The sequence below is a fragment of the Amblyomma mixtum genome, chromosome 3 (assembly GCF_055824585.1).
Source record: "Amblyomma mixtum isolate Tamu chromosome 3, ASM5582458v1, whole genome shotgun sequence".
NCBI classification, from domain to species: Eukaryota; Metazoa; Arthropoda; class Arachnida; order Ixodida; family Ixodidae; genus Amblyomma; species Amblyomma mixtum.
This window is the reverse complement of record NC_143014.1, coordinates 55,944,058-55,967,895: the sequence shown is the minus strand read 5'-3', so window position 1 is coordinate 55,967,895 and position 23,838 is coordinate 55,944,058. Positions and strand designations below refer to the sequence as shown.

General features: G+C 45.6%; 1 protein-coding gene across 13 annotated transcripts; it reads right to left on the bottom strand.

Annotated features, from left to right (window-relative positions):
- Nucleotides 1-42: 42 nt before the first annotated feature.
- LOC149350261 (uncharacterized) lies at nucleotides 43-23,837 on the bottom strand. Of its 13 annotated transcripts, none has more exons than XR_016290304.1 (8): nucleotides 23,771-23,834; nucleotides 16,363-16,579; nucleotides 11,331-13,648; nucleotides 8,904-9,008; nucleotides 8,585-8,737; nucleotides 1,356-4,761; nucleotides 437-1,295; nucleotides 43-264 (listed from the first exon to the last, which is right to left on the bottom strand). XR_016290304.1 is itself a non-coding variant. In XM_089579251.1 (7 exons), the coding sequence occupies exons 4-6, from the start codon at nucleotides 1,754-1,756 to the stop codon at nucleotides 1,202-1,204; spliced, it is 426 nt and encodes a 141-aa protein (XP_089435377.1). In that variant the 5' UTR covers nucleotides 1,757-4,761; nucleotides 8,585-13,648; nucleotides 16,363-16,579; nucleotides 23,771-23,834; the 3' UTR covers nucleotides 43-264; nucleotides 437-1,201. The 13 variants fall into 13 exon arrangements, 1 of the variants encoding a protein (XP_089435377.1); XR_016290305.1 differs by lacking the exon at nucleotides 8,585-8,737 and adding an exon at nucleotides 7,219-7,437; XR_016290298.1 differs by having other exon boundaries at nucleotides 8,904-13,648.
- Nucleotide 23,838: the final 1 nt, after the last annotated feature.

Genomic DNA, 23,838 nt, shown 5'->3' with positions numbered 1-23,838 from the left:
GCACACTGGCTTCAATTATTCTGCACAATGAGTAACACAAAGTTCAGTTCAACAGGTAGAGTCAGTTTTATTTCTTGACTCATACGCAGTAACAATAGAAGCGCCATCTTCCGCTCATGTCGGGCAGCCCTCTTCTTGGCAGGGTCATCTAGCTTTTCTAGCAGTGCTTCTATCGGTGGCTTTTCACCCTTTCTTTTCCGGCCCGCCTGGCTCACGCTTGTAGACGGAGGCAGCGCCTCAGGTTCCGGCTCATTTTCTTGTGGTCTGGAAAAAATTTTTTGCAAATCTATATCTATCTCTATGCAAATCTATATCCATATCTGTGTTAAAGATTAGGCCATAGACATTTGAAAGTAGTGCTTTTGCTCGCTTTCCTCCCACAAGACATCTGACAAGCCCACAATCACCACTATTGTGGTCACAAAATACAACTCACGGCTCTCCGCAGTCTTCTTGAGCAATCCTTTGCCCAGGAGCATACAGCACTGTCGGGGAGACATGGTGCTCCTTCTCCAGAACTTCTGCAAGCTCTCTAAATATCAAAAATATGCCACATTTGTAAAACACCAGCACTTGATGACATGAAGCTGCCAGTTATGCTAGTTTATGTATTGTGCACCTTCTGAAATTGTGCAGCAGGAGCCTTGCAACTCAAAACATCTATGAAAATATACAAAATGGAATGGAACAGCACCTCCTTAATGTAAGTTGGCTTAATAATGCTTGAGTAAATAGAGCTAGACACAATGACGGTACCTTAATCTATGATGAGGTATGAACGAGAAAAGTGATATGTGACAAAGTTAGGGCTTATGAAAGGTCAATATCAACTAAGAAAAAATATTTGCTGCATATGCCCCATTCGTAAGACTAAATGAAGAAAGCAAGAATGTCTCCAGTTGTTTTAAACATTATAATGCCCAATTTCTTCAAAGCTAGGCTACAACACTGCCAAACGTGCATGTTTAAAAATCCTTGTGACAGCAAAGCCTCAAAACGAGTAAAACCAAACTGAAAAACAAGGTACCAGGAAAACGTCGACAGTAGCTCTCATACAGGCTAGCGCAAATTATTTTTCTTTCATTTTTGAGGCACGTGAATGAGATAAAAAAAAAACGAAACGACTTACTCTTCGAACTCGCACTTTGCCGACCCACGCCCAGACTTCTCATTATTTTCCTTCGCTCGCTTGTACCCTCGCTCAAGTGACTTCCATTTGTTCTGTACTTGCAGAACAGTCAGCTGGCAGCCAAATTCCTTGTTCTGTCATTCGCTCCCACAGCTCTTTTCTGAACCTACGAAAGAAAACACTGTGTAATACGTGCACATGCAAATTTGGCGCAATTTTACCGTACCGAAACCCGCCTCGTTTGTTCAGCTCTTTGTACGTCGATATAAGGAAAAGTGTTCTCCGGCGGCTCCACAAAGGTACTTCGCTGCCTTGCGCTGATTCTGCAGTAGGACTAGACTCACTAGAGGGGCTAGAGAGCTGCAAAGATGCAGCGTTTGGCTGCATGCTGATCGCAGGGTGCGAGTCGCCTTCCTCGCTGTCTCCTAACCTCACACAGACAGTTGTTGCACCGTCTGAAAAAAAAGAAAAAGTTCATGTCACCTCGCACATGCACATGGGCACCCTGTCACAACCAAAATTACCTGCTGTTGAGTAGATTTCTCCCCCATTTTGTCGTAGAATGACGCCGGATCCGTCGATCACGGGGAAAACTTCTTTCAGTTGCCCATTGATGTTAATAAGCATTTCGTCGGCTGCGCGCGTCGTCTGCTCAGGCCGTCAAACACGTGCACCACTATCCTGCACCTCCGTCTCTGATGGTGCCGCGCAACGTTTCTAGATAAAGAAACGTTGGTGCCGCGGTTCTTTGCACCGAAGTGGCACCACGACTGCACCAAAATCAATCGCGGACGGTGGTGCAGGGGGCGCTGTGAATCGAGCGCTTTGGTACAGCGCACCGTGAACCGGTTCCGGCGGTGCAGAGAACCATGGCTGAATCGAATGCAGCTATGACGACACAGGACTAAGTGACGTGAACATGACGTGCACATGACGTAACGCAGACTCCGTGATTTCTGGCTGCAAGCAGTGCGGCCTACCAGCAGCCGAAAAGAAAGCTACCGCCGGCTACCGTCGCTTCGTTTACGTTTGCACCGGCGTTTTGCCAGCGTTACGATGGATCCCGTTCTCGAAGTCGTCAACGAAGTTCTCGCATATAGACACCTTTAGCATACCTTGTACCTTGTTACCGCTGCCGGTAAGCAGGCGCTGATTGGTCCCGATGCTGCAGGCACGCGCGTAGCTGCCGGGTACGTGGCGCCATCTGGCAACGTCAACAAGATTTGCTCAAGCATTGGCTGCGCCTCAGTGATTCGTGACATCTCGTGTAGAACCATTGGTTCTGGCAACACTGTTTTGTCCTATGACCTCATCACGCTTGTACTTGCGAGTTTGGCCTGTGGCGGCGATACCTGTATTTTGGTTCCTGCTCTTTTGTACGTTACAAGAGCTTTGTTGTTAGTATGAGTGGCGTTTTTGTAATCAGGAGCTGGTATTCTGTCGATACAAGCCAACTTCAGTTTCTCCTCAGTGTCCCTTTAAGCTTATATAGAGACCAGGTGATATAGAGAATATCACCTCAAAGACCAACGATGAGGACAAGGAACGGTGCCTCCTAGAAGGTGTGGACAGCCTAAAAAGGTGTGCTAGTTATCGTACTTGTAAGAAGGGCCGTTTGGACGTTAATTCTGTTGTGCACCATTTCAAAAGTCATGATTTGCGCTTACTGCAATCCGACAAAGATGGCAGATTTGTAGTTTTACCTAATGACTTCTATCAAGAAAAAGCGCTCGAGGCGGTTCGCAAAAACTTTGCACCCATTAGAAAAAGCGAAGTGAGAGTAAAAACCAAATTTATTGACTTTTGTAAGAGCTTTCAACTGATGTCTTTAGCAAATGCAATCGATGCCAGTTCTAAGAATTCTTTGTCAGTATTTTTTACAGCAAAAACGCACAAACCTGATCTTCCGTTTAGGACTATTGTAAGTGAGAAGGGATCCTGGCAACACCAAGTCGGCCGATTCCTTCTTGCTAAGCTTAAATGCCTTTCCATTAACGATCCGTTCATGGTAAAAAAAAGTCATCTGATGTTGCCGAGTTTCTGCAAAATAGCGATCAGATAGGTTCTGCCTTCTCTGTAGATATTCAAGATTTGTTTTATTCTGTCCCACATGCTGACTTGTTGGCCTCTGTTAGAGATTGTATCGAAAGCTCGGGGGAGGTGGCATTCCAGAACATAGCCGGCATCTCTACAGATAATTTTTTTAAAGCTTTTAGGGTATTACCTGCATGTTACCTTTATCTTTCATGACAACCAGTTTTATCTGCAGCGCAAAGGCATTTGCATAGGTTCATGTGTTGCACCCATTTTATGCGACATCTTTTTATCTTATATTGACCACTCATTGCAACTAACCCTAAGTGACGGCCCGGTTTTAAAAGTTTTCAGGTATGTTGACGATTTTTTAATCCTTTTAAAGTCTGGGACCTTTACATCCCTTCACCAGATTGTTTCACAGATTTTAACTGCTTTTAATCAATTAGGACGAGGGTTGGTTTTTACACATGAACTCCCAGATAATCATGTTACGTTTTTTGGACCTCAAACTTATGTTCCGTGGCAGCCACGTTTGCCATATGTATTCCCCCCGTGCTAACAAGGAGCTACTGAGATACGACTCCTCACACTCCAAGGTTGTAAAAAGAGCCATTGCGTCTTTCTGTTTGGAGTCGGCGCTTCACAAGTCGTGCCCTCATAGCATGCAGGAAAGTCTCGACTATCAGGTTTCCCGCCTCTTGGCGGTAGGCTTCCCTGGTCCGGTCATATCTGCCGTCGCTGAAACCCTCCTGCAGAAACAAAAAGGCGCCCAAAAAAGACCTGACTACTCGGCTTCAAAGCCGGTTGTGGTCCCCTATGTGCACCAGGTGTCTCATAACCTGAAGAAAGTGGCCGGTAGACATCATGTACCTTGGTGTTCTCAGCCCCCAACAAGCTATCAAAGCTTTGCTGCCGCATTTCTGGCGTTTGTGAAAGGGGTTGCAAGAAAATGGCTGTGGCTCAACTTGGTTAAGCCGGGAAATCGCGAAAGCAATACCCATGGCTACGCTCTCGCTCACATGATAGTCGAACTGTTGTGGTGCTGTGTGAAACTTGTTGTATACCTTGGTGCTGCTGTGGTGATCACTTGGCTATTCTATGTACAACTAGTAGTGAAACTATAATCGCTGCGGCTGTGAGAATATACTTGGTTGCTGGTGATGTTAATGCAGATTGTAGAACTGCTGTTCCTGCACTGGCTACAACGGCATGCTTGGCACTCATGGTAAGTGTCCTGGTAAATCCAAGGTACACACTAGTGACACAAGAAGACACATTGTTACTGTGGTTAATCGGTTTTATTCAAGCCAATAAACACACTTCGGTGGTCCGTGAAGAAGTGACTCTTCACTTGTACCTCTCTTATTGAATACCGGTCTGCGTTTCTGTAGGCGACCAAGTCCAAACTGCTCCCCCATTGAGTAGTTGATCTTGGCTGCTGAGGGCATAGCTGGAGGTAGTATTTTTCGTCCAAGGCCTCGATGAATTTGGGGTCTCTTCTTGGGTCCTTGTTGAAATCACCAGAGCATATGAGCATTCTTTTATCGGTGCGCTTCGGCAGGCCGTTGCGAGGGTTTTGAGTACAGCACCGTCTCCTGTTTGCGGTGAGATGTAGACACCAGCCACAACTAAGTCCAAAGCATTCAATTCAACACACACTGCTTCCCCATCTTCGGTAGGCACTGGGGGTGTCACTACGGTTGCTTCCAAGGGTTGCCTTACGTATATGCATACCCCTGCGTTTCTACTTTGGTTATCGCGCCTAGCCCCCCGACAAAGTTGAACTCAGGTATGCAGATGGGAGTATCCCCAGAGCACCCTGTCTCAGTGAATACTAGCACATGAGCTGACATTAAGAGTGTATCTGTGGCTATGTCGTGTTGATGCGCAGCAAGGGATCTCACGTTCATTGTGACAACCGTGACCTCACTGTTGGCGATTAAGTCTTCACAACGACTGAACGCAGTGACCAACCTATGGTTTTCTAGCCTTTTAAATTCTGCCACGAGAAACTTGTCGGGATTAGGCCCCTTACGGGTGAACTGTCGGCATCCATCCTTGTTTGTTTGTTTGTAGCCTTGTAAACTCGTAGCACGACTCAAGGCTACATACACCAATTTGTGGGGGTGGTTGGATGCATACTCGTAGAGGACTGCATCGAAGGTTCCACCTTGCGACTTGTGTATGGTCATTGCACTGGCAGGTATTAGTGGAAACTGCGTCCGCTTCACCGACATATGTTTGACCAGCTTTCCTTTCAATTGGAACTGCCCCGTGGTCGTGGCCGCCGCGATCTGCTCCGGCGGCGGCGCGCGCCGTTGCTCAAAAGCGCGGTTTGATCGCGGAGCCCACGCCGTGGTGGCACCGCCGCGGCTTGCGACGGCGCGAGTCGGTTGCCCTTCTCTTCGGCGTGACGTCACAAAGCACCTGTTGCGCTCCTAGCGGAGAGCGCAGGAGTTAGGCGCTGGTGGTGGCACCGCCGCGCCACGGCAAAGGCTGAAAGTGCAAGTAGTAAAGCTTTCGCTTTAAAAAGGCCTGGCACGTCCTATGTTAAGTGCGCCACAGGAGTGGTATACAGCTTGCCCCTTTCCTGTGGCTCTTCCTATGTAGGCCAAACTGGCCGTTGCGTTAATGACCGGCTACGGTAGCATGCAAAAAATGTTGACAATAATGATAAAAATTCAAACCTTGTTAGGCACATTTCTTCCTGCACGTGTATGCAAGATTTGAGATGACAAAGATTCTAGGCAGGAGTACCAATGTAAAAGCCCGGCTTGTCTTAGAGGCCTTCCATGTTAAAAAACTATCTGATCGCTGCGTAAGTGATGCTTCGTTGCAGATCTATGATGCTGAAGTTTCATATCGTGATTCGTTTGTATAAAATTGCGGTCTTTGTGATGTGTGTGCCTGCTCTACCTTTAAGCATGCGCTGCTTTTCTGTATATATGCTGTTGTTGTTTCACCCCATTAAACAGTTGGTAGTTGCGCTCATGAACTGTTGTATGTGTTTCTTTCTGTGTCCTGTCTAAGTTGTTGCGCAATTCACTTATATACATTTCATCTAGGGGAATAGGAACCCCGAATGGAGATGGCACGACGTCTTGTGCAATCGGTGCTTCAACCCAGGATACACTACCAGACCCAGTTCCAATGACTGACGAGGCAACAATGGGCAGAGTTGGAAACAAAAAACAGGAACGCAATACGCACCATCACGGCTTTATTACCCCCCCCCCCCCCTCCCGATTCTCGAGGAATTTTCACAGCTGAATACACTGACAGAACTAACTGATCAGCGAGAGACAACAAGAAATCTGAAACGAAAGTATGTTATGCCCATAGCATCCTTGTACAATGCATACATGACAGTGCAAACATGTACAATGGCTGACTCCCCTCCATGGAAATTCACAACTATTACGACAAACAAGCCGACTAAACCTTGTTGTAAAGAGAAGCCGAGAACTCGTCCTCTGGTTGATGTATGCCCAGGAACATGTATTGCATATATAGATGCGTCGATTATAGAAAACGGTGGTAGAACAGCAGCCACTAGCCCAACACAAAGAGAGCTATACATACATCATGAATATGTAACAGACTACCTGGACCCGCTTGTTATAGAACTTTATGCAATTCGCGATGCTATGGAGGCCATAAATAAAATAGACTATAACAGAAGCCTATATCTATACAGATTCATTTGCAGCCATAAAACGAAAAAGAGTTACAAAGACACTATGTGCAACTCAGGAGATCTCTGCACTCAATAAGAAAACAAAGATATGCATCCAGATACACTGGACACAAGACGATGCTGAGAATACTGAGAAGAGAAAAGTAGACAACCTTACACACCACCTCCCAAACACTAATGCATCCCCCACCACCAGGCTCCCTTTTGATGCCAGCTCCGCTATTCCTATCTTAGCACCCTCTTCAAGGAAAAGTACACGTTCCCTCATTCCCCTGTGCGTTTTCCGCCTCCCTCATAACTTATCAAGATTGGAGGAGGTATCTCTTAGAAGTATAAGGGCTGGGGCAGCCCTTACCTCGTCGGTCACGTGCTGATGGGGCTCTGAAGAGACGCAGGACCGAGGTGTGCCACACCGGCTGTAGAGGTGGATGTTCACCACCTGCTGTGGACTTGTGCCGGGACAGGGGCTTTAAGGACACGGATTTTACAGGAAGTGGGACTAATGGCAACAAGGGAGGAGGATTTCTCCAAGTGGCTGACTGACAACAATAAGAGCAGGAGCCTGCTCCAGTTCCTGCACGAAAATACCTTACATGATCACCTATAGTATACAGCAAACCCAAATTATATATGCTATGGCAAGTGTCTGAAATTAAAAAAAAAGCTCCAAGTACCCCTTCAAGTGCTAGTTAACTTTCGAAGGAGCCTGTTAAGGCTGGTCAGGTGATCGCCACGGTCGATGAAGAACGATGATAGCACGATGGTCGGTGATCATATAAGACAGCAGTATAAAGAGCACCTTGTGTCTTCGTACGCTCACCTGGCAAAACGCTGCGGATTGGGGCAGTTAGCTTAGAACTTCTTAACAAAAATGGCTTACTAGGGACGGAAGACAACATACAAGGCAGATAAGAAAAGGCAATTTGGAAGCTGCAGAGACCAAGACTCAGCGAGCTCCGCCCACTCATTTCTTTGCAGCGCCATTTAATAGCTTCGGTAGTTGGACGAAGCTGTATGCACAATTTGTGCTCTCGTCCAGCTTAATCCATTCATAGAAAATGTCAGAAGGTACATACAAGTGGGGGGGGCCTAAGGCTTGCCAGAGCCAGACTTAGTGTACCTCGCATCTCCAGGAACGTGCAGGCAGCGCAGTTTTGTGCGGCGTCAGCTTTGGTGACAAACTAACTTTAATTGCGAGTGCCCTTGAGCATTGGCTAGACATACGGTCTAGAGTTGTTCCACAGCGAGTTGAATGGGTTCGCCCACAAATCAACTCCATTCACATATGAAGGCATGAGGGCTCGTTGAGTCTGCATAAGGGCACATGCAGAATATTATCCATCATATCAGAGCAGTTCAGCACATAAAGCAAAAGGAAGATTTTTTTCAACACGGCAATGCTGTCTAATCTAAACGCACCGGGTCATATTTTTTCACCACACTCCTGGTGGCTCTTCATTTTAATGAGATTGGCAGCAGGGAACAGGCAGTAATAAGCAATGGCACACTCATATGGCTTACAAAGACATTGAAAACCAGGCACGCTGCCACATTCATAACCCACAGAAGACGTGCCAGCATTTGCCAAGTCGCTGTGATTAGCATATTCTGTTCCTGTGTAGTTTTTGGCTGTATGTATAAAGGCATAGCAAGCAATCGTTGCCGGTTCAAAGCCTTTAATAAAACTACCAGCAGTCCTCATCTTGTAAACATGTGCATACCGTTGTTTTCATCTGTAGCAAAAGGTGAGCATTTGGTGAAGAGTCCCTTTACCTCGACACTGGTTGCAAAGCAAGACATCAGCATTCACGACTCATTCACGAGCTTTGTCCGGTTCTACATGGCAGAGCTAGGTAGGCTCTAGTTTCCGCAGACTGTGAAAAAAAAAAGCATGCGAAATTCGATCACTGAGAGATCAATGTCTTTGTCTATTGGGGGTACACAGAGGACCTGCACATGGAGGTCATCGAACTGTGCTTTCCGTATCCTAACTTCAAAGGTGCCATGGAACACAGTGAACAGAGAGTTGGACCAGCATACTCAGAAAATGTGCAATGCAGGCCATCCAGGCATCCAGGGCAGACTTGGCGGAAGCCCACAAAGTGCACTTTGCAAAGCCGTGAAATGGCTGATGCACTGAGGTAGCTGTGAAAAAAACAATAGGAGAGCCTTCCAATCATATCCGGTATCTTGTGCAATGCAACAAGGATCTACTTATCCAAATCATTTCCGAACCTTGCTGCCATAAATCATTCCACAAAAAACAGATGAAGCATTTTAAATACCACTGACTTATGTTGTACATTCGTCATGATTTTTGTTTTTCTCTATCTTATTTGGCTTTTTGTTTGCCGTTCTGCCACAACCTATATTTGTTAGTATTGTAAAGTAATATATCTCAATTACAATTCAAATTTTTATTTTTAGGGCTTGCAATTTTGTTTATTAGTAACATGAAATTCCCTTACTTTATGCCCTAACGGCCCCATATATTCAATAAATGTCAAAACCCAGCTTTTATCCCTCTTTTGCCGAGGTAACAAACATCGCTCTGGCTGTATCATCAACTACCAGATTGAACACCTTGAAAGCAACAGAAAGTAAGCTTAGTCTACAATTTTTAAAATTTACTTTTTTAGCATACCTGAATGTACCTTTTTTTTAATTAGTGCTAGCCTCTATGCCTACTCATTTGCTATATTGCGTATTCTGTCAAAAGTGAAATATGGGGAAAATCAACATTTCATAGCTGGCCACACTACTGGAAACTTGACAATGGCCTGATGCACTGCAGTCTTGTTTGAAACATCTTTGTTGTGCCCATCAGCGTTAATAGCTGCACATTTTCCAACAACCAAAATTCAAAGCTAATCGCCTACTGCCAAGCTGTTAAATGAACACTGCACCTCTGCCAGGCATGGACACATGCAACAGTGGGCATGCACAGAACTTTTTGAAGCTGGTTTATTTGACGAGAAGTACCATCTCAGTCATAAAAAAAACATTTGAGCCAATTGGACATTCCAAGTGGTTGGATTTTCCAATTTGAACCAATTGGTTCCAGTTCTGTTTTTAGCCATCTGACCAATTGGACCCAAACGGATCCAACTGGACTAATTGATAGGACCCATTAGATCAGGCAGTTATTTCACCCAAAAATATTCACAAAATATAACTCACAATTCAGTTTTGAAAAACATGCAGTGTGAGAAATATTCCTACAACTTAACATATTATAATACGCAAAAGGAAAACTGATTTGTGAGGACTGCAGGGAGACATTGTGCCTGGTGCCAATCAACATTTTTCCACGGAATTGAAATTAACATGCTTTTATTGAAATCAAGGCCAATAGACACACATACAGTAGATCACACACAACAAACACTATACATTCAGACACTCGTAGCATATATTAGCTCAGTGTGTACATCCAGAGAACACACTTCTGCTCCAACTTATATACCCCATTTATGAGGCTCTCATGCTGGGGCCAGTGGCGCTTGCCCACTGAGTGCAGTTATTTAATTTAATTTCAACCGCAGTAGTGGTGCAGATGATGAATACAATTTAGTAGGTTAAGCTGCTGATAGCTCTTATTATAGCAACCATATTGGTTCTACCTTGTTTGTCAAATATGCAAACATTCATTGGATACATTAGGTGCAGTTGGGCAGCTGCAGTCTACCAATTGGATGCAATGGTCAAGACCAAGTGGGCTCACCAATTGGAAACCTACCAGGTCCAATTGGACAGTCCATTTGGACCATCCAATTAGAACACCATTCCAATTGGAAACAGCTGGGAACTAAACTGGTCCAACCTGAACCAGTTAACTAGTTGGAAATCCAATTGGTTCCAATGGTATTTTTGACTGGGATGTAAGCAACAGAGGGACTGTATGTTAGCCCTTCCGCGATGTTATACTGAAGTGCGTTGGTTACTTATACACCATGACAGTAGCAACAAGCACATAGCCTTTAGTGTCTTTTCAAACAATTCAAGCAGACGATCAGGTAATTCTAGCACGCTTGAAACTATATTTTCCTCACAACAGTGCAATCACAAAGTGCCACATACCAACAGTCACGACAATGTGCTAACAACCATTAAACCACCTCCACCATTCGTCGTCCTTCCTAGTTTCAATCACCACACTTCATTTTTGTTCCGTTCATTTTGATTATTTTAAGAAGGATGAGCTTGAACTTTGCAAAAGTTGTGGGCAATGTTTTATCCATATTGAGATGACATGGCTTGGATTTTATGTGTAAACTGCCTGAGGGTAGGTTTTCATAGTTTTTAAGATCTGAACATTGAGTTCTGTACGAATCAGGTGTGCTGCTGTTATGCTACGCATTAAAAAAAAATTGCTTCAGCCAATCGACTCCTGACATTCAAAATTACTAAAAAAGAAGGATTCCTTCACTCTGCTTTGGACCTATGCTCAGAAAACCATGCACTCACAAGATGCAGTTCAGTTTTGAAAGTCAACTGGCCAGGCTGGTTTCAGCTGGGTTCCCTCGTTCACTTGTGACAGGGGTTGCCGAAAGCCTCATGCAGAAGATGAAGAGAAAGACAGTGAGAGCTTGGGCAGATGTCCATCGAGAAGAGGTGAGACTGGCAGTGGTGCTGTATGCGCACAAGTTGCCCCGCAGTTTGAAGAACTTTGCCAGCAAGCATGGTGTACTACTCATCTTTTCAGCCTGTAGGCAGCTCGAAGGCCTTCGCACTTGGATCGGAAAAGGAAGTGAAGAGAAAAAGAGGCTGCGGTACCAAGCGTGGGTGACCTTTCATGAAGTGCACCAAAGGGGTAGTATATGAAATCGCCCTCTCAAGCGGTTGCTCCTATATTAGATAAACCGGGCGCTGTGTAAATGAGCAAATCAAGGAACATGAACAAAACACTGACCAAACTAAGGACTGCTGAAATTAAGCAAAGCACATCAGAACTTGCCCTTTGTGCTTTTGTGAGCCATGCTTTGCTGAGGTGCGATTTCTTACCAGAAGTAGGAATACGGTAGCCAGGCAACTTATTGAAGCATTCTACATCAGAAAGAAAGGTAGCTCGTGCATCAACGAAAACTCCATATCTTTGTATAAGGCCGAGAAAAAGTTTTTCGAGCATCATTTATCATATCACATTTGATCGCTAATACATTCCAGACAACCTCAAACTTCAATCAAATGATCAGGCAGGCTTTCGTAAAGGCTACTCAACAATAGAACATATTCACACTATCAATCAGGTGATAGAGAAATGCGCAGAATACAATCAACCCCTTTATATAGCCTTCATAGATCACGAGAAAGCATTTGACTCAGTAGAAACCTCACCAGTCATGCAGGCATTAAGGAATCAGGGTGTAGATGAGCCTTACGTCAAAATACTAGAAGATATCCATAAAGGCTCTACAGCCACCATAGTCCTTCATATGAAAAGTCAACAATAAAATTCCAATAAGAAAAGGTGTCAGGCAGGGAGACATGATCTCACCAATGCTATTCACTGCCTGTTTACAAGAGGTGCTCAGAGGCTTGGATTGGGAGCAGTTGTGGATAAGAGTTAATAGAGAAGACCTTAGTAACCTATGATTTGCTGATGATATTGCCTTGCTAAGTCACTCAGGGGACGAACTGCAAAGCATGATCAAGGAGTTAGGCAGAACAGAACGGTCAGTCTAAAAATTAACATGCAGAAAACCAAAGTAATGTTCAACAGTCTTGCGAGGGAACAGCAGTTTGCAATTGGTAGCAAGGTGCTGGAAGTGGTGAAGGAATTCGTCTGCTTAAAGCACGTAGTGACCACAGATCTAGATCACAAGAAGGAAATAACTAGAAGAATAAGAATGGCGTGGAGCGCATTTGGCAGGTTCTCTCAGATCATGAATGACAGTTTACCAGCATCCCTCAAGAGTATAGCTGTAGCTTACCTCTACTCACATATGGGGCAGAAATGTGGGGTCTAACGAAAAGGGTACAACTTAAATTGAGGACAACACAGCAAACTATGGAAAGGAAAATTATAGGCGTAACGCTAAGAGACCGGAAGAGGGTGGACTGGGTGAGGGGACATCCTAATGGAAATCAAGAAGAAATGGGCTTGGGCAGGGCATGTAAAGTGAAGGCAAGATAACCATTGGTCGTTAATGGTAATGGACTGGATACCAAGAGAAGACAAGCATACCAGGGGGTGACAGAAAGTAAGGTGGGTGGATGAGGTAAGTAGTTTGCGAGGATAAGGTGGCTGCAGCTAATACAGGACAGGGTTAATTGGAGAGTAATGGGAGAGGCCTTTCGCCTGCGATGGACTTAGTCAGGCTGGTGATGATATTGGTTACTTGATGCATGAATGTGTTCTTTGTGCAACTGACTACTGAGAATATATATGAACGTGTTTTCTGTGAAATAAAGCAGTTGTGAGTAGCGCACTATCCTGTTGTCCAACCTTGTGGGATGTGTAGTTTCTGTGGTGCCTTTAAATAGTTACAATGAACAGCTAGCAATTCACCCAACAAGAAGTTCTCTTGAGATATAATGAGAACCACGTTTCTCTGCTCTTACCTTTGGGAGCACGGAATCATGACCACACTACAAGAATCTGAGAATTCGGCTGTATACTTGCCTCCAGATATTCAGCGTATCGGAACCTTGTTGCTGTGCCTGTCGGGAACGATGCCCCTATCTTTGCCACAACACAGGCTGGCAAGACCAGGCAATGTTTTTTTCCCAGGCAATGACACAGCCACCGAACAAACTGTCAGCATGCTGTTTACCGGAACTTTCTGGGAAAAAACAACAAAAGTACTTAGTGAATTATGCACTGTGATGACAATACATGCATGCATGCATGTTTGATGACACCAAAGGAAGAAAAAAGTCACATAGTTGTAAAAACTCAATATGCCGCAAGTCATATATCCACTATATAGTTTCCTATAACCACTTTTTCATACACAGTGCAGTGCACCAGAAATTAACTTTTTTACAGTGCATGTAGCAGAAAACGTTTACACATAAAAAATAACTGTACTATGATCTAGTGTAAAATAAGAACATTCGGATATGAACGCCCTGGTATGCTATGTTGTACAGTATGCACAGCCTAACGCAGCATCAAATGGGAACAGAACCTCACTTGTGGATATTGATGCTCATACTTTCCTATTGAGCATGTAGCTCGAAGTAAGCAATGTGGAGTACAGCGATGTTGAGGCACAGAAGGCTGAATTCCACTATAGCCTCACTATAGCGACATGTGGCGCATGCCGACGCTAGTGTGGGTGCAGATTACGTGACCACGGCTATCGCTTCCCCTGAATTACTACCACAAATTGCAACATGCTCATACACTTAACCCCTGTCACACAGGCATTTCGAAGGCCCTCGAAACGATAGTCTATCGACTCGAAGGCGATCGAGCGCTGATACACGGCCAGTTTGAATGGCCATCGAGTCAATAGTCTATCGAGTCGACGGAGCAGCCCGGAACTCTATCGAGATTTCGAGGGCCTTCGAGCGTTGCCCAAGGTTGCTAGCATTGCTTCGAACGACAACAACAAACATGGCAGCGCCCTTCAAAGCCGGACCCCTCGCTTCGGACTGAATTCTCGTTGTTGCTGCCTTTTTCTGTCCGTTCACTGGTCATAAATGGGGCACCGGTCTTTCGCTTTGTCTCATCTTGCCTACAAGAAAACATATAAGTGATAAATTTGCTTTATTTTTTATTTAGAGTGACGATTCTGCCGCTGCTGGGCCTAAGAGAGTCGGTTTGTTGACAGTAATGGTTCCCGTTTTGTCAACCAGATGGCGCCACCAGAGGCTGAGTTTATTTTTGCATCTCTGCTAGCATACGCTGAACTAAATGTGGGAATGTGCCTGCGTTTAGCGTACGCAAGCGTGCATACGCTCGTAGTACATAGACAGCATAAATTTATGCTCTTTTCTCACTGTATCTGTGTACGCCACGAGCGGCGATGTGGTGCGCTCAGCAAGAAGCAGCAGCGGCGCGGCCGTTCCAACTCGCCCGGGCGTCAACAGATGAGAACAGGTCCTGGTTTTTGCGGCGAGCGAATCCGCTTCGCTTGCCAGATTTTTGAACAAGTGTGAACGCGCCTTATAACTGCAAAAAAGTGTATTTCAACATTTAGTTAAGTTTCGTCAATATACTTTTGTTATTTGCGCGAAACCGAACGTAGCGATTGTGGCGCCACATGAGCTTGGCGTAAGACCCGAGAACGATTTCAATGGCCATTGAGATTTGCCGTGTAGCAGCCCCACAACTCCCTCGAGTTCGATGGCGATCGAAAATCTCGAAGGCCCTCGTCTCGATGGCCATTGAAACTGGCCGTATGACAGGGGTATTACTCCCCTGCCTGGCCGTCAACACAGGCAGAGCTGTTGGCCACTCGGGATGCATTAAGCATCCTCTGTCCATTCCTGCCATCTAGAAGCCACCATGACATCCTCACAGACCCCTCGGCACCATCCATAGTTTGCGGCATGTTCTGGACATCAAATTATTGGCACAGCTAATTCAGGATATAATTGAAAAATTCTCCCCACAGTTTGTGTATGATGAATTCGTCAAGATGCCCACTCAAAACAAGCTTTGGTGAGTGAAGAAAGTCACGAATCGGCTCCTCCACATCCCATTCAAGCGACCCCAAACCCTCCAGAAACAATACTCCTTCAAGAAAAAGAAAATCTCCGGCGCACCACGCGAGCATTTCTCCCACCATGTGGCACTGACTTCCCTGGTGGCCTTGCGCACTAGGAGGAGGTCTTGCTTGGAAGGTTACGCCTCTGTGTCGCCCTCACCCCAGCGGTAACCTGGTCATGGCCGGTGCAGTATCACGCCCCTTTCGGTGACTCCTGCCCCTCCTGTCCCACTCCTGTCTGCGAGTCTAAACACTTACTTTGGACCTGCCCCTCTTTGCGTGCTGTCCAGCAGAAACACTACTCCGGTGTGGACCACCTGTAGGCTGTGCACCGGATATAGAAGATTTTTGGGCCGCACCACCGGACGTTACTGGACTTCCTTCGAGAGTCCATTGCGCATCCATAGCTGTAAACAATACTTTATGCCTGGCAAGCAGGCATACTGTTGAAATAAAAAAAAAAAAGCTAATGCTGCACATGCCTCAATATCAGCAGACGCACCGCTCAACGTGTTCGCTCAGCGAAGACGCTGAGTAGCACTGCTAAGAGCTGCCGCGGTGGCACAGTGGTTATGATGCTCGGCTGCTGACCCAAAAGACGTGGGCTCAATCCCGGCCGCGGTGGCTGCAATTTCTTTGGAGGAGAAATTCTAGAGGCCCATGTACTGTGCAATGTCAGTGCACGTTAAAGAACCCCAGGTGGTCGAAATTTCCAGAGCCCTTCACTACGGCGTCTCTCATAGCCTGAGTCGCTTTGGGACGTTAAACCCCATAAACCAAACCAAACCAGCACTGCTAAGAGGACTATAATTACAAAATTCATATATGTCCGCACGTACCAGTCTCTACTCATCAGTTGTGACGGTGGCTCAGCGATGACAGCTCCCAAACATACAGCTCGGCTAGCTGCCGACACTGCAGGCCCCTTGGTGCTTGGACATTCTTGATATCCGGCCACTCCAACCGCCTCAGCCCTCAAAAGCATTGCATGCTCTATGGGGCTGAGGTCGCTGAAGTGCAGGACAGAGTTCTTTGCGTGAACTTCGTTGTCGGGATCTGGAACGGGATCCATTGCAACGCTAGTGTAAGTGTAAACGAAGTGACCGTAGATGCCTCCAACGTCCGGCCGGCGGTAGCTTTCATTACAGCTGCTACTAGACTGCACCACTCACTTTCAGCAATCACAAAGTCTGCGTTTATATCACGTTTTTCCTATTTCGTCATCAGAGTGACCCGAGTTTGAATTAGAACGGTGGCAAAACTTTTTCAACTTTGAATTCAAACCTAGATGTCGGCAATAAATGCATCGCTGGACAAGCAACAACAAAGCCATGAAATGCCGAACTATCGAATCTTGCTAACGAAAAAAAAAAAAAACTAACAGAGCTGTCCTCAGTGTCCCTTTAAGAGTGAAATGCGATAGCGGTGATAGCGCCCGCTCTTTATGCGATCCACAAGACAGAATCAATCCGGACTTCCTAGAGGCCCTAACGTGGAACTGTGCGAAATGGAAACTTCCGACACGTAAGAGCACTTGCGGTAGCAATTCTCTGAGAACCATGTGACATTTAACGATGTCATAAAAACTTGTATTAGTGACATGATTGTTTCTGTTTAGATAACGTTTACAAAAAAATGTGTTAAGTCATGTGACTGTGCTTTTGGACGATATGTTTGCTGCAAGCCTCGGTGGCTCTTGTTCTCGCCCCTCTCCTCCCTCCCGCGCAGAAACACAGAGCGAGGAACGGATGAGTAGAAAAGATGCTGCTCCCAGTGCATACAACCCATACTAGCGAGGCACTCTCTGAGATAAGATGTGGAGAAGCATGTGGGTACCTTACGCGGAAACATGGTTTTCATTGGGAAAGGCTCTCTCATGCCGCGAACGCGCATGCATCTTTGTACGCAGTTCTGTACCCTCTGACGCCACAGTTTTTTGGGAAAAATAAAGCAGTCCGTTTCCAACCTCGCCGTTCTTCGGATGTGTCTGCCTGCTTCCTGTCTATGCAAACATCTACACCCACAAACGCAATTTTTCAGACAATGGGTCTGGAAGATCACTGCAAAATTTGCAGATCAAGGAAGAGGAGCGCTGCAGAAGTACTCATGTGACTTCAAAGATGAAGATGAATGATGGACAGGGTTTGTGCGATCAGAAAAAGACCTCTCGAGTTGGAAAGAGAACCGCTGACCCTGGGCATTTCTTACAAAACTGCAAGCTCACATGACCGCCTACATGAAGGAGCCTCGACAGATGAAAAATGTAAGTTGCAAATATAATGGCTTTATTGCATGTGTTTTGGTGACGGGGATATCAATAAAAATTATAAATGTTAGCTCGAGGTACAGGTATGCAATGGAAAACAGAGCATTGCGTCTTGCATTCTCTTCATTTTGATTTTACCTTTACGTACATGTTATGCAAGCAGACAGCAGCGTTCGAAAAAACGTCAGTACTGCGCCGGTGCAAGACACAACTTGGAAGAGAGATAATTGAGGCTAATGAGATAGGAAAATCGGGTAACTCGTGTGTCAGCAATCCTTCAATTTTGCTCTCAAAAAAAGAAATCAGTTATCTTGCGCAAAATTAGAGCTCAAGACATGTATTCACTCGTGCGATGATGGGATCTGTGCTGATCTGGTATATATGTATGCGAAGTCTCTTCTTTCCCTCTTCCCGTTTGATAAGAGCAGCTGCTGTATTTAAGCAAATGTTCCGTCAATAAACACCTGAGTTGTTAGTAAGCGCTTGTCCTGTCTACCTCGTTTCTTTTGTGTCGTGTCTTTTGCGCAAAAAAACCCATAATGCAGACACCTTCTTTCTGCAGTTGCTGCACCCAACCAGTGCTGGAGAGGTTCAATTAAGCCAAAGATGCAACAAATAACTGTGAGCAGCCCTAGTTAAACATACATACAGTACATACTTCAAAAGCATAGTTATTTAAAATAACAATAGATGACAAAATATGTTGTATTCTTGTTTGGAGGTCTATGCCACTAATAACATTGCCAGACCACACCTTTATCCCTCTACTAGTATCACAAATACAAAAGCAGGCACAGTGAATGTGTTGAGTAGAACAGGCCGTCTATGCAAATGTATACACATGATAGCTTTGTCACTGTCATGAAATTATACTGAGGGATACATTACTGAATCAATTAAAACTATTGAAATGTAGTACTAGCAACATTGTTCCAAGTGAGAAAACTAAACACTATTTCCATGAACAAAGTGTCTGCTGTGTAGAAATATGAGAAAAAATTATTTAGCCATTGCATGAAAATTCAAAGAAATGTAAGAAACAACTCTCAGGATGCTACAGTCTGAGTGAAACATCTGTCAGATTGTGCCTGCCAGCCAGAAAACGAAACATCTAGTTGACTTGCAGTCTGAAAAACCATTATTTGAAGTTTTCTTAGTGTTTGCAATGCAGTAAAAGCTTGCACTACTTTGCTTTAATTTTGTTCTTGTAGGCAAATTGATGTTCTCCTCAAGCAAGGGCATCACGCCACTGTCCTTGGATATGCCATTTCGTGCAGTGTGTGTCATCAATAAGCACTGCCTTTACGGAAAGGACCGGCAGCACAGAGTACAGGAAAAAGCCAGCACAAGTGCTGCTGCCATCTCTGATAACTGGGATTCATCAGCCTTTGCAAGAAGAAAGATCAAATTGCAGGGGGCAAAGAAGAAAGGCCGCACTACAGTGCTACAGGCCAAAGTTGTCAAAGACACAAGCAACAAGCTTTGTCTATCTTTTCCATATATTAAATTTAATTCAATGTACTTATGTAATCAGTTAAGGTTGCATGCTATTATAAGGTGTGCAAAGTCCGTTCAAGGTTCAATTTGCCCCTTATGTGCATTCTCCTCAGAGCTTCCTCATAAGTCAATGAAGGTCCGTGAAATGTTTTAGATGCAAGAGCTAGAGAAGTGTTACAGCATAATTAAAAGGCAGTAGTATCCTCATCACTATTAATGTAAGCTGAAATTGAAACATCATGTAAATTGTGTGGTTAGATTACTAATTCTAAAATGAAATCTATGCTTTTAATTTGTATTCTTGCATTCTTAGCCTTCAAAATATTAAAATCCCAAAGACAGAAAAAAAGTTTAGTAGCATTGCATGCCACTGGTACCAGAACAATGTTCACATATTATTTTAGATTGATGCTCCGGATAGCTGCAAGCAAAGGCTAAGGACGATGAAGTCTGCAGAGCTCGAGCAGCAAAGCAGCCAGCTGTCATCGGGACTCAAGCCTCCATTTGAAGTACGCTTCTACATGAGCATTACAAAATTGTGAGGACACTGCGAGCATGCATTAAATGATTTGGCCTGCTTTGGACAAACAGCTGATAAAAATATCATCCAGCGAATTCACCAACTCATCTCAAATGGACTCACATCAGTGAAAGAGGCCGACAAATGTATCCACTATTATGTTGAGGACGAGCTCTTTGCCAGTGTCACAAAGTGTGTGCATGCCTTATTTTTCTTTTGCGACGGAAGTGGCCACAGCTGACCACGGCACCGGTGGTTCGCAGGCATGTTGCAATGCGACGGCGACGATTTTGCACCCCTCGCGGGGTCAGTTGACCACTTGCGACGCTGGAGGGTCAAGGCTACTCCCCCCCCCCCAGGATTATCACCGGGAAGCGAGTGATTGCACGAGGTGGGGACGAGAAGTGGCCGGTTGAATGCCCTAGCACCCTTCCCGACCTTGGCAAATTAGCATCGCTCCTCGTGAGAACCATGGCTTTCCCTCGCGTTCCTTCGTGTTTTTCCCCTTCAACATCTGCAAATCATTCGCGCAGTGCCTTGAGCTTTTGTTTGTTGGGTTGTTCGCCACGAGAACACAGTGGCAGGAAAACCGCGAGCCGGGCAGTTGGCTTGGAGATTTTGGTGCGTGCGGACGTGTGTGAGGTCAGCCAGGTGAAGTGGTCGGCAAGCGAGCTAAGGCGGGTGTCTGATGCGTAGAGCGCGGCGACGGCGGCCGAGAAGACGAGTGGCCCAAGTTTACCCGTATCCGCAACCCCCCCATTAGCCCCGTGCGCCTCCGCAGCCCGACGCTCCCTGCGACCGGACCTTGCCACCCCACAGCTAAGCCACCGTTTTTCCCCACTCGCTTGTACTCTTTTCTTTGTCCTGTCACGCTTTCTTGTCCTAACCTTTTGTATAGTATCGCTTTGTTCTTGTAACGTTGTATAGTCCTTGACCCTATGTTTTCCTTTTCTAGTTAATAGTTGTTGCTTTCTGATTCTGTGTTTATTTGCGTCGCGCCTGTGTACGCACGCTACTTCGTTGGGCATTGTTTTGTAACTTTCGTGTTGTTCTTTGCCCAAGTAAAGGTGCTTGCTAAAGAAACTTGCCTATGCCTCATGCCTCCGGTCAATGGCTAATAAGGCGTGGCCCCCATCGATGGTCAGCAGTCGAGCCTCATCTCTCGCACGCAAGGTGGAGAAGTTTGTCGCTCCTCCCCCTCCAAAATTATGGAGAGTGCTGCGGTGGGCAGGTTGACCCGATTAATTAGAATATCGGCGCCAACCAAAGATCAAGCCACCCACAATATCGTGACAGCCAGCAAGGAAGTGCCCGGGTGCAAAATGTCGAGCTTTTCATCCAACAAGGTCAGATATAGCAAACCATATCCAAGCAGCCTTGCAAGAGGAGCGCAGCAGTAATGTTGACCAGGAGAGTGCAGCTGCACTTGTATCAGAGCTAAAGGCAGCACATAAAGATGCAAAGTTTTTTTTCAGTCCACATCAAAAAATACAAGGGGAAGAACACAGTGCCTGAAGATGACAACATGGAGGAGGCAGTGGCAAAAGAATATAGTGAAACACTGCAGTTCTGCTACCAGTCAAAATTCATGGCAGAAATTATGGCTAAGTATGGAGGCAGCTTAGCCCTTATGGATGCAACATACAAGGCTACAGATTACGCACTGCCTCTATTTTTTATTTTTATAAAGACTTCTGTTGGCAACATGATTGGCAGCATCTTCATTGTGCAATTTGAGACCACATCTTGCATAGCAGAGGCTCTGTCACTGTTCCACCAGCGCTGCCCCAACTTCACTCTAGAATATTGGATGATGGACTGCTCTCAGGAACAAATGGCAGCAGTAACTGCAGTGTTTCCAGATTCCAAAGTTATGCTTTGCGACTTTCACAGGGAATAGGCATGGGACAGGTGGCTGAGAAGAAAAGAAAATGCAGTTGAAAACCATGAAAGTGCCCTTGTCCTGCTATGCAAAATTGCACATGCAAAAACACTTGAAGAGTACAAACGAGCTTGCAGCACATTGATGAAATCAGAACTGTGGGATAATCCAAATCCTATATATGTGGGTAGTGGCTTCCTCTAGCTGAAAAGAGGGTGATTTGTTGCTTCCCGCACCATCACTGATAACTGCCAACACATTGGCACCATGATGAAACAGCTGCAAAACTGAGCTCAACACTATATTCGCCAAAATCCATCCTGGCACCGCCCCTTTCGTTGCATATGTTGCTATTGGTTGAATCCAGGGCTGAAACATAGGGTTAAACATCACTACCAGTGCATGGTCCGCTAGCACGTTGGAGTCTTCATTGCAAATGTCCCCATATTTGACGAAGCCATCAAATTTTCAAGAAGCTCTGTTGAACTCTGTCGTTTCCCTTAACTTACTTTCGTCGATGATACCTGGGCCATACCTCTGATGTTCCGGCTTTCCATTAATGTTCAGCTTAATGCTTTCCAATGCAAATTTATTCATGCCATACTTGCATGGCAGGCCCCTGAGCAGCTGTATGAGGCGATTAGAGCTGGGAAGGGGTAGAATCTTCATATCAGAGAGTGTCCTATAACATTTTGGGCTAGTCAGCCTGAGGAGCAGGCACACCATGAGCCACTCTGTTGTGTACCTGTTTCCACGAGGGGACTTGACTGCTTGCTGCATTACAGCGGCACAAATGGCCACCTTCTGTGGCCCAGGTAAATCTTTTACAATGTCGTCTATGGCTGTCGTGAAAGCATTTTTCAGCTTAGCCCTCAGCCAACTTACTTCTACTTTTTTGCACTCTCTTGCAGCAGTGGTACGAATCAGACGCTTCCTAAGCACACTAGCTGCTACAGGCACTTTCTTTCTGGGCAGTTTTGATGCAGCCTTTCTCTTCAGCATTTTTGTCATGCTAACACACATGGCACACACTCCTCTGTCAGCATCTGTTAGAACTGTACAATCCTTATGGTACACAGTTCCAGTTTTGTTTGAAGAGTTTTCGGAACCACTCACAGCACTGTGGCTACATCCAAGGCAGAATTTCATGCTGTGCACAATCTGCACTACCGCTTCCACGTCTTTTAGCGAGCGAATCTGCACATCGACAAGCGATCTTTGTAAAAGTTTTCCATTCCCTGAAATAATGTATGTAAGGTCCTCCCTAACCACAACGCTTTTGAGGATGGAGAACACACCTGTTTTCATTTTTGCTTCGTAGAGAACTGCTTGCCGACGGTCACCAGGCTCCTCCACCACTACTGAAAATTGCCAGTTTCGAGGCAGTCGCAGCGACGCACCATTCTCGATGGTGTTTGCAATGTCAGTGCTATCCAAATCACCCGAAAGCTCTTGTGGTTCTTCGTGAGTGGAATGGCAAGCCAGCTCTGCACTCCTAGCAGTTCCGCCTCTCTTCTTCGGTGATCGCCGCCTTTTGGTTGTAGAAGACAGGTAACTAAGCAAATTAGGAAATAGCGTGGAAATGGCACCATTGTTCAGTGCCCACGAACCCCGTCCTAGCTCCATAACCTCACCATTGATGTTGTGCTTGAACGTTTTGACGATGTCTCACGGCTGGAAATGAACGTCGCACACTTTGCATGTTTTGCTGAGTAGCTTGTCAGCGCGGGGGATCGCTCTAGCCCACCTCTCACGGAGCAGCGAGTCCGATGGTGGAGCAAAAAAGTGCCTCTTTTCTGGGTTGCTTCGGTACCCGCTCGTACAACCAGGCACGAAGAAAAGGCAAAACAGGTCGATGAGTGCACCTCTTGGTGGCAAAAAACGGCTGGCCTGCAGCAGCCGGCCGTGGAAATCGACGACTTCTTGCAGCGTCCAAATCACTCGCTTCTCATTCCGATATGGTAAACGGCTGACTTTTAACGAAATTCACGAAGCAGTCGCACGTAAAACACGAAACCAAATTAAAATAAAATTAAAGCAGCAAAAAACGCAAAAAACCGTGGCAACGAGAATAATACATACACTGCACCGACGCATACGACGCAAGCCAAGCGTTGGCGTAACCGGCGACCGCAGCGCCCTCACACCAT